This window comes from Leucoraja erinacea, unplaced genomic scaffold (assembly GCF_028641065.1).
Source record: "Leucoraja erinacea ecotype New England unplaced genomic scaffold, Leri_hhj_1 Leri_544S, whole genome shotgun sequence".
Taxonomy (NCBI): domain Eukaryota; kingdom Metazoa; phylum Chordata; class Chondrichthyes; order Rajiformes; family Rajidae; genus Leucoraja; species Leucoraja erinaceus.
The window spans coordinates 77501-87500 of record NW_026576448.1 but is presented as its reverse complement, the minus strand read 5'-3'; the positions used below and the strand labels follow the sequence as shown (position 1 = coordinate 87500).

Here is a 10000-nt window from a genome sequence, read left to right as displayed (position 1 = left end):
CGCAGGTCTTGGACGGAGCTGTTCCCAAACCGTGCCGTGATGCTTCCCGATAAAATGCTCTCTACGGCACATCTGTAGAAGTTGGGGAGAGTTGTTGGGGACATGCTGGACTTCCTAAAGCATTCTGAGAAGATAGAGGCGTTGGTGAGCTATCTTGGTCGTTGCTTCACTGTGGGTGGTTCAGGAGACGTTACTGGTGTCCATGTCCTCCAGAGATGCTACATAATACAATAGATGAGATCCTAATCCAACCAATAGACAAAACAGGTACAGGAGTAGAGGCCATTCGGCCCCTTCGAGCCAGCACCGCCATTCAATGTGATCATGGCTGATCATCCCCAATCAGTACCCTGTTCCTGCCTTCTCCCCGTATCCCCTGACTCCGCTATCTTTAAGAGCCCTATCTAGCTCTCTCTTGAAAGCATCCGGAGAACCGGCCTCTACCGCCCTCTGAGGCAGAGAATTCCACAGACTCACCACTCACCCTGTGAGAAAAAGTGTTTCCTCGTCTCCGGTCTAAATGGCTTACCCCTTATTCTTAAACTGTGTGTGTGGCCCCTGGTTCTGGACTCCCCCAACATCAGGAACATGTTTCCTGCCTCTAGCGTGTCCAAGCCCTTAACAATCTTATATGTGTCTATAAGATCTCCTCTCATCCTTCTAAACTCCAGACTGTACAAGCCCAGCCGCTCCATTCTCTCAGCATATGACAGTCCCGCCATCCCGGGAATTAACCTGGTGAACCTACGCTGCACTCCCTCAATAGCAAGAATGTCCTTCCTCAAATTAGGGGACCAAAACTGCACACAATACTCCAGGTGTGGTCTCACTAGGGCCCTGTACAACTGCAGGAGGACCCTCGGTTTCCCGGGAACACTGATGCTCTATGCCAAGGAAACACCTTGAGCATCTCCACATCCTCAGAAGGGCTAAGGGAATTCAGCATGTCTCCAATAACTCCATCACATGGATCGGGACGGTTAAGAGGGATGAGGGCTAAACGCAGGGAATTGGGGAAAACGCTGAAACAAAGAACTGCAGATGCCGGTTTGTACCAAAGAATAACACAGAGTGCTGGAGTAACTCAGCGGGTCAGGCAGCATCTCTGGAGAAAAAGGATGGATGATGTTTTGGGTTGGGACCCTTATTCAGACTCCACAGATGCTGCCTGACCCGCTGAGTTACTCCAGCACTCTGTGAAACATCACCTATCCATGTTCTCCACAGATGCTGCCTGACCCGCTGAGTTACTCCAGCACTCTGTGAAACGTCACCTATCCATGTTCTCCACAGATGCTGCCTGGCCCGCTGAGTTACTCCAGCACTCTGAGAAACGTCACCTATCCATGTTCTCCACAGATGCTGCCTGACCCACCGAGTTACGGTGCAGCAGCATCTATGGAGCTAAGGAAATAGGCAACGTTTCGGGCCGAAACCCAGAAGGGTTTCGGCCCGAAACGTTGCCTATTTCCTTAGCTTCATAGATGCTGCCTGACCCGCTGAGTTACTCCAGCACTCTGTGTCCATTATCAGTATAAACCAGCATCTGCAGTTCCTTCCTGCAGTCCGATCCTGTGAGATGATAGTCAAGGGGATATGGGGAGAAGGCAGGAACGGGGTACTGATTGGGGATGATCAGCCATGATCACATTGAATGGCGGTGCTGGCTCGAAGGGCCGAATGGCCTGCTCCTGCACCACTATTATATAACCATATAACAATTACAGCACGGAAACAGGCCATCTCGGCCCTTCTAGTCCGTGCCGAACACTTACTCTCCCCTAGTCCCATCTACCTGCGCTCAGACCATAACCCTCCATTCCTTTCCCGTCCATATACCTATCCAATTTATTTTTAATGATAAAAACGAACCTGCCTCCACCACTTCCAATGGAAGCTCATTCCACACACAGCCACCACTCTCTGAGTAAAGAAGTTCCCCCTCATGTAGGTATGTTGCAAAACTTACGTTCAGCGGCGCTGCAGTTCTGCCGCTGCCCGTGTGGGCGACTTTGGCGACTTTGAGAGGGGGCACGGGTTTAAAACGCGATTTTCTCTAGGCTGTTGAAATCAATGTTGATCAGCCGACTTAGTTGCTGATGTAAAATTGCTGCGAGGTTCGTTCGCTGCAGTTATTTTTAAACTAAATTGGGTTATTTAATTGTTAGAGTAGATTAAAAATCACCCTCTAAAGCCGCGGACCCCGACAACGGGACAGATCTCGTTGAGGGGACAAGGCAAGGGCAGGTTGTTTAATTTTACATTAAAAAGGGCTTCTTAACATCCCTTTATACAAAATTTATGTTGCGAGTAGCTGACTTGGGGGCCCATTAAATCCCGCAGTATCTTTCATGCCGACATGGGCTTCAAATCCACCGCAATGGCAGCGTTCCAAACCAGCGCGTTCCACAAAATCCCGCTCGAAAGCTGATTTAAATGGCCATTAATTTACAGCAATTGAACACTAAATCCCTTCCATTTGGCCTATAAATTAATGTCAATGAGATTTAAAAATCATGTTTTATTGTGAATTCTTGTGTGAATGTTCTTTGGACACTTAGGCTATTCAAAAATGTTAATCTTTCCGTAAGAAATGGATAGACGTTTAGATCTAGTAATTGAATTTTGGAATTAGCTACAATTGGGTAACTAACGAACTATACAGTATGCTTTAATTTCAGGTCATCCAAGTAAGATTGTTTCCTTCGCTCCATAGATGCTGCTGCACCCGCTGAGTTCCTCCAGCATTTTTGTGTACCTAAGATTGTTTCAGAATGCTTCAATCTATAATAACTGAAAATCTATTTCAGTTCTCTTAGTTTTTAAGAAAGTTATGGCCATTTTCCACTGTCCTCGATCACAGCTTTTGTGTTAAGTCGATCGAAAATCAAACAGGGAACAAGATGCTAATTTCCGAGTATGAAAATGGCCATAACTTTTTTAATACAGAAGATATGAAGTGTCAAATTAAACTTATTTTTGTGCTTTATCTGATGGGATAAATTGCAGACTTGATTTTTTAAATTTCAAAATGTTGTAACATTGCTACCTCATGTTGCCCCTAAACTTTGGTCCCTTAACTCTCTATAGACAATCCGCTGTTGTCCATATCCCACTCTGGGAATATCTTGCCAAGAGTTACTGCGTTTTTGCTACGTTCCGTTCTAACCAGCGGCCCCGTTTCTCCCCCCCCGCAGTGGCGCCTTTGCCTGCGTGAAGCAGGTGACGGAGAAGAGCAGCACCGTGGACTACGCGGCCAAGCTGATCTCATTCCGCGCCACGCCCCGCGACCAGGCGGTCCGCGAGCTCCACATCCTGTCCCAGCTGGACCACGAGCGGGTGGTCTACTTCCACGACGCCTTCGAGAAGAAGAACACCCTGACCATCGTCATGGAGCTGTATCCTTGCCCACTGCCGACGAGGCCACCGGCACGCTGCCCGCCCGGTGCTAGCACGGGCTTTGACGGGCCGAATGGAGAATTTCCGATCATGCTTGTTGTTGTTGCATGTGGGCTGGGGCTTCATAAGGCCATGAGTGATAGGAACAGAATTTCAGCCATTCGGCCCATCATGTCTCTAGATAGGGCTAGGTAGGGCTCTTAGAAATAGCGGAGTCAGGGGATATGGGGAGGAGGCAGGAACGGGGTACTGATTGGGGATGATCAGCCATGATCACATTGAATGGCGGTGCTGGTTCGAAGGGCCGAATGGCCTCTACTCCTGCACCTATTGTCTATTGTCTACTGAATCATGGCTGGTCTATCTCTCCCATTAACCCCCTTCTCCCCATAATCCCTGACACCCGCACTGATCAAAAATCTATGAATGAACGAATTAATTAATTACGTTTATTGGCCAAGTATTCACATACAAGGAATCTATCTATCTCTGTCTTTAAAATATCCACTGACTTGTGGCCTCGACAGCCGTCTGTGTGGCAAAGAATCCCACAGATTCACCACCCTCTGGCTAAAGAAATTCCTCCTCATCTTTCTAATGGTATATCCTTTAATTCCTAGGCTGTGACCTCTGGTCCTAGACTCTCCCACTAGTGGAAACATCCTCTCCACATCCACTCTATCCAGGGCCTTTCACTATTCGGTAAGTTTCAATGAGGTTACCCTCTCATCCTTCTAAACTCCAGCGAGTACAGGCCCAGTGCCGACAAACGCTCATCGTATGTTAACCCACTCATTCCTGGGATGGTTCTTGTAAACCTGCTCTGGACCCTCTCCCAGAGCCGGCACGTCCTTCCTCAGATACGGGGCCCAGATTTGCTCACAATGTTCCAAATGCAGCCTGACCAGCGCCTTATAGAGCCTCAGCGACACATCCCTGTGTTTGTATACAAGCCCTCTTGATATAAATGCTTAGTCATAAAAATGTACAGCATGAAATCAGGCCCTTCAGCCCACTCGGCCCTGCTGGCCAAGTTGGTCATAGGGTCATAGAGTTCCATGGCATGGAAACCCGCCCTTCGGTCCATCTCGTCCATACTGGGCAAGGTAGGGTCAGTGTTCCACAGCATGTACAGTGGCCATTCGGCCCATCTCGTCCATACTGGGCAAGGTAGGGTCAGTCTTCCACAGCACGTACAGTGGCCCTTCGGCCCATCTCGTCCATACTATTCGATACGATAGAACTTGATTTATCCCAGGAGGGACATTGATCTGCCGACAGTCATGAAACACAACAAGATACGTGAAACATTACGATTGGAAAAGATTGGGGGTGTGCAAAGATTGGGGGGGGGGGGGAAGAGGAGTCAGTCTCAGTCTACCCCACGACAGAAGGGGGAGGGGTTGTTGTACGGTTTGATAGCCACAGGGAAGAAGGATCTCCTGTGGTGTTCTGTGCTGCATCTCGGTGGAACCCAGTCTGTTGCTGAAGGTGCTCCTCAGGTTGACCAGTGTGTGTCACGGAGGGGGTGTGAGCTGTGTTGTCCGGGATGCTCCGCAGTTTGAGGAGCGGACATCCTCCCCTCCGAGACCACGCTGACCAACATGCCCCATCTACACTGGCCCCTGCCTTGCGGCCACTCCAGCCGCTCCTCACAGCCGACCATGTCCAGCCCAGGCAAGGTCCTCAGTCCTTGACTCCCAGCGCAGATGTCCCCAGGAGGAACTGTTCGATCGTCTGATCAAGAAGCCCGCTGTGCTGGAAACCGAGGTGTGGGCTGGGGCTGGGGCTGGGGTGACATTCGGGGGAATGGGGGGAGGGTGGAGGGGGACAGAGAGGAATGGGGATGGGGGTGGTTGGTGGGGGAAGGACGTACATGTGGGAGCCATGTTTATGTCTCGTGGTGGCATGGAGGGTATGTTGGAGGCAGTTTAGTTTAGTGGAGTTAGTTTAATGTAGTTAGTTAGTTTAGTGTAGTTAGTTCAGTGTAGTTAGTTAGTGTAGTTAGTTAATGTATTTAGTTTAGTGTAGTTAGTTTAGTGTAGTTAGTTTAGTGTAGTTAGTTTAGTGTAGTTAGATAGTTTAGTGCAGTTAGTTTAGGGTAGTTAGGTTACTGTAGTTAGTTTAGTGTAGTTAGTAAGTTTAGTTTAGTGCAGTTAGTTTAGTGTAGTTAGTTAGTTTAGTGCAGCTAGTTTAGTTAGTGTAGTTAGTTAGTTTAGTGCAGTTAGTTTGGTGTAGTTCGTTTCGTTTAGTTAGTTCGTTTAGTGTAGTTAGTTTAGTGTTGTTAGTTAGTTTAGTGCAGCTAGTTTAGTTAGTGTAGTTAGTTAGTTTAGTGCAGTTAGTTTGGTGTAGTTCGTTTTGTTTAGTTAGTTAGTTTAGTGCAGCTAGTTTAGTTAGTGTAGTTAGTTAGTTTAGTGCAGTTAGTTTGGTGTAGTTCGTTTTGTTTAGTTAGTTTAGTGTAGTGTAGTTAGTTTAGTTTAGTGTAGTTAGTTTAGTTTATTGTAGTTAGTTTAGTGTAGTTAGTTTAGTGTAGTTAGTTTAGTGTAGTTAGTTTAGTTTAGTGTAGTTAGTTTAGTGTAGTTAGTTTAGTGTAGTTAGTTAGTTTAGTGTAGTTAGTTTAGTGTAGTTGATTTAGTGTAGCTACAGTGAAAAGCGTTTGTTGTGTGCTAACCAGTCAGCGGAAAGACAATACATGATTACAATTCCAAACTTCCGCAGTGTACAGATACAGGATAAAGGGAATAACTTGAATGACGTTTAGTGCAAGGCAAAGTCCGATCAAAGATAGTCCGAGGGTCTCCAATGAGGTGGATGGGTGGTCAGGACCGCTCTCTAGTTGTTGAGAGGACGGTTCAGTTGCCTGATAACAGCCGGGAAGAAACTGTCCCTGAATCTGGAGGTGTGTGTGTGTGTGCGTTGGTTTTCACACTTCTGTACCTCTTGCCCGATGGGGGAGGGGAGAAGAGGGAGTGACCGGGGGGTGAGACTGGTCCTTGATGATGCTGCTGGGGTGTAGATGGAGTCGATGGGAGGGAGGTTGGTTTGTGTGTGTGTGTGTGACGGTCTGGGCTGCGTCCACAATTCCTCATTAATCGGACAGGTTGGTCAGAGAAAGTGTCGACTGTCAGAACCTTTGACCCAGAGTGGAAATGTCAAAGACTAGAGGGCATGGGGTCACAGGTCACGGGGGGAGGGGTCAGTGGTCACAGGGGCCGGAGGGTATGGGGTCAGAGGGTACAGGGGTCGGAGGGAAACGCTACATGGACAGTGGACCACTGACTGATCCCTGCTTCCCCAGGTGAGGTACTACGTCCAGCAGATCCTGGAAGGCATCAGGTACCTGCACCAGAACAACATCCTGCACCTGGACATCAAGGTGAGTCCTCACCTGTCCACACCTGCGGCAAACCCTCCTCACTCAGTTCAGTCTAGTTCATTGTCCTGTGTACCGAGGTACAGTGAAAAGCTTGTGTTGCGTGCTAACCAGTCAGCGGAAAGACAACACATGATTACAATCGAGCCGTCCACAGTGTACAGATACAGGGTAAAGGGAATAACGTTTAGTGCAAGGTAAAGTCCGATCAAGGATAGTCCGAGGGTCTCCAATGAGGTGGATGGGAGGTCAGGACCGCTCTCTAGTTGGTGAGAGGACGGTTCAGTTGCCTGATAACAGCCGGGAAGAAACTGTCCCTGAATCTGGAGGTGTGTGTGTGTGTGTGTTGGTTTTCACACTTCTGTACCTCTTGCCCGATGGGAGAGGGGAGAAGAGGGAGTGACCGGGGGTGAGACTGGTCCTTGATGATGCTGCTGGCCTTGGCTCTGCCTTGTCCCGTGCTTTAAATCCCAACTAGGCACAGAGTGGTGCAGCGGGGAGACAGGCCCTTCGGCCCACTGAGCGCGTGCTGGCCATTTTTTCACCCCGCACACTAACACTATCACACACACACACACACACTGGGGGACAATTTACATTTACACCAAAGCCGTTTCACAGAGTGCTCGAGTAACTCAGCGGGTGCAGCAGCATCTATGGAGCTAAGGAAATAGGCAACGTTGCCTATTTCCATAGGTTGGAGCTCCATAGAGGCACCAAACTCAGCGGGCAGGCACATTGTCGGGAACATGGATAACGTTTCACGGGGAGTTCAGCGGGGGCAGCCGTGGAAACGTTGCCTATTTCACAGAAGGTTCGGCCCAAAACTGTGGGAGAACATGGATAGGTGACGTTTCACTTGGAGCTCCGGGTCAGGCAGCATCTGTGGCGAACATGGATAGGTGATGTTTCACAGAGTGCTGGAGTAAACTCAGCGGGTCAGGCAGCATCTGTGGAGAACATGGATAGGTGACGTTTCACAGAGTGCTGGAGTAACTCAGTGGGTGCAGCAGCATCTGTGGAGAACATGGATAGGTGACGTTTCACAGAGTGCTGGAGTAACTCAGCGGGTCAGGCAGCATCTGTGGAGAACATGGATAGGTGACGTTTCACCGAGTGCTGGAGTAACTCAGCAGGCAGCATCTGTGGAGAACATGGATAGGTGGGTCAGTAACTCAGCGGGTCAGGCCCACCGTGTCTGCGCCGACCCGCGATCATCCCGTACACCAGCACTATCCTAAACACACTAGAAAAAAATTGACCAAAGCCAATTGACCTACAAACCTGCACGTCTTTGGAGTGTGGGAGGAAACCGGAGCGCCCGGAGAAAACCCACGCAGGTCACGGGGAGAACGTGCAAACTCCGCACAGAGAGCGCCCGTAGTCGGGATCGCCTCACCCCGCTGTGAGGCAGCAGCTCCACCGTGCCGTGCAAGTTGGTTAGAGCTGTCGGGGACTGAACTTGCTAAGCCTTCGAAGGGAGTTTGCTATGATATGGGTGGTCCACTAGGGTCCCTAACTGTCCCCGGGAATGTATTAGCCGGGACATCCCAACCTGCCAATGGTGGCCGATTGGGAAAGGGGGAGATGCAGCGAGACCTGGGTGTCATGGTACACCAGTCATTGAAAGTAGGCATGCAGCTGCAGCAGGCAGTGAAGAAAGCCAATGGTATGTTAGCTTTCATTGCAAAAGGATTTGAGTATAGGAGCAGGGAGGTTCTACTGCAGTTGTACAGGGTCTTGGTGAGACCACACCTGGAGTATTGCGTACAGTTTTGGTCTCCAAATCTGAGGAAGGACATTATTGCCATAGAGGGAGTGCAGAGACGGTTCACCAGACTGATTCCTGGGATGTCAGGACTGTCTTATGAAGAAAGATTGGATAGACTTGGTTTATACTCTCTAGAATTTAGGAGATTGAGAGGGGATCTTATAGAAACTTACAAAATTCTTAAGGGGTTGGACAGGCTAGATGCAGGAAGATTGCTCCCGATGTTGGGGAAGTCCAGGACAAGGGGTCACAGCTTAAGGATAAGGGGGAAATCCTTTAAAACTGAGATGAGAAGAACTTTTTTCACACAGAGAGTGGTGAATCTCTGGAACTCTCTGCCGCAGAGGGTAGTCGAGGCCAGTTCATTGGCTATATTTAAGAGGGAGTTAGATGTGGCTCTTGTGGCTAAGGGGATCAGGGGGTATGGAGAGACGGCAGGTACGGGATACTGAGTTGGATGATCAGCCATGATCATATTGAATGGCGGTGCAGGCTCGAAGGGCCGAATGGCCTACTCCTATAAGATCCCCCCTCAATCTTCTAAATTCTAGGGAATACAAGCTGAGTCTATCCAGTGTTTCTTCATATGAAAGTCCTGACATCCCAGGAATCAGTCTGGTGAACCTTCTCTGTACTCCCTCTATGGCAAGAATGTCTTTCCTCAGATCAAGAGACCAAAACTGTACGCAATACTCCAGGTGTGGTCTCACCGAGGATGGCGGGACTGCACTATGCTGAGAGAATGGAGCGGCTGGGCTTGTACACACTGGAGTTTAGAAGGATGAGAGGGAATCTCATTGAAACATATAAGATTATTAAGGGTTTGGACACGCTACAGGAAACATGTTCCCGATGTTGGGAGAGTCCAGAACCAGGGGCCACACACACACAGTTTAAGAATAAGGGGTAAGCCATTTAGAACGGAGACGAGGAAACACTTTTTCTCACAGAGAGTTGAGAGTCTGTGGAATTCTCTGCCTCGGAGGGCGGTGGAGGCCGGTTCTCTGGATACTTTCAAGAGAGAGCTAGATAGGGCTCTTAAAGATAGGGAGTCAGGGGATATGGGGAGAAGGCAGGAACGGGGTACTGATTGGGGATGATCAGCCATGATCACATTGAATGGCGGTGCTGGCTCAAAAGGGGCCGAATGGCCTACTCCTGCACCTGTTGTCTACTGTCTGTTGGTGCGCGCTTTCAAGCTTCTGTACCTTCTGCCGGACGGGAGCGGGGAGAAGATGGAATGACCCGGGGTGGGACAGGGACACGTCAGTGATTATGTCGGCTGCTTTCCCCGAGGCAGCGTGAAGTGTAGATGGAGTCGATGGTGGGGAGTGTGGTGTGTGTGATGGACTGGGCTACATCTACAATGGTGGGGAGTGTGGTGTGTGTGGGACTGGGCCACATCTACAATGGTGGGGAGTGTGGTGTGTGTGTGGGACTGGGCTACATCTACAATG

The 10000-nt window shown here is 49.3% G+C and overlaps 1 protein-coding gene across 1 annotated transcript in view; it reads left to right on the top strand.

The window, feature by feature from the left end:
* LOC129694106 (striated muscle preferentially expressed protein kinase-like) overlaps positions 1-10000 on the top strand; it is a gene marked incomplete at both ends in the record, with an annotated part of 65314 nt that overhangs the window by 5578 nt on the left and 49736 nt on the right. Inside the window, 3 exon segments of the mRNA XM_055630831.1 lie at positions 3198-3398; positions 5109-5169; positions 6698-6775. Of these exon segments, the coding sequence (XP_055486806.1) occupies positions 3198-3398; positions 5109-5169; positions 6698-6775 (340 nt within the window).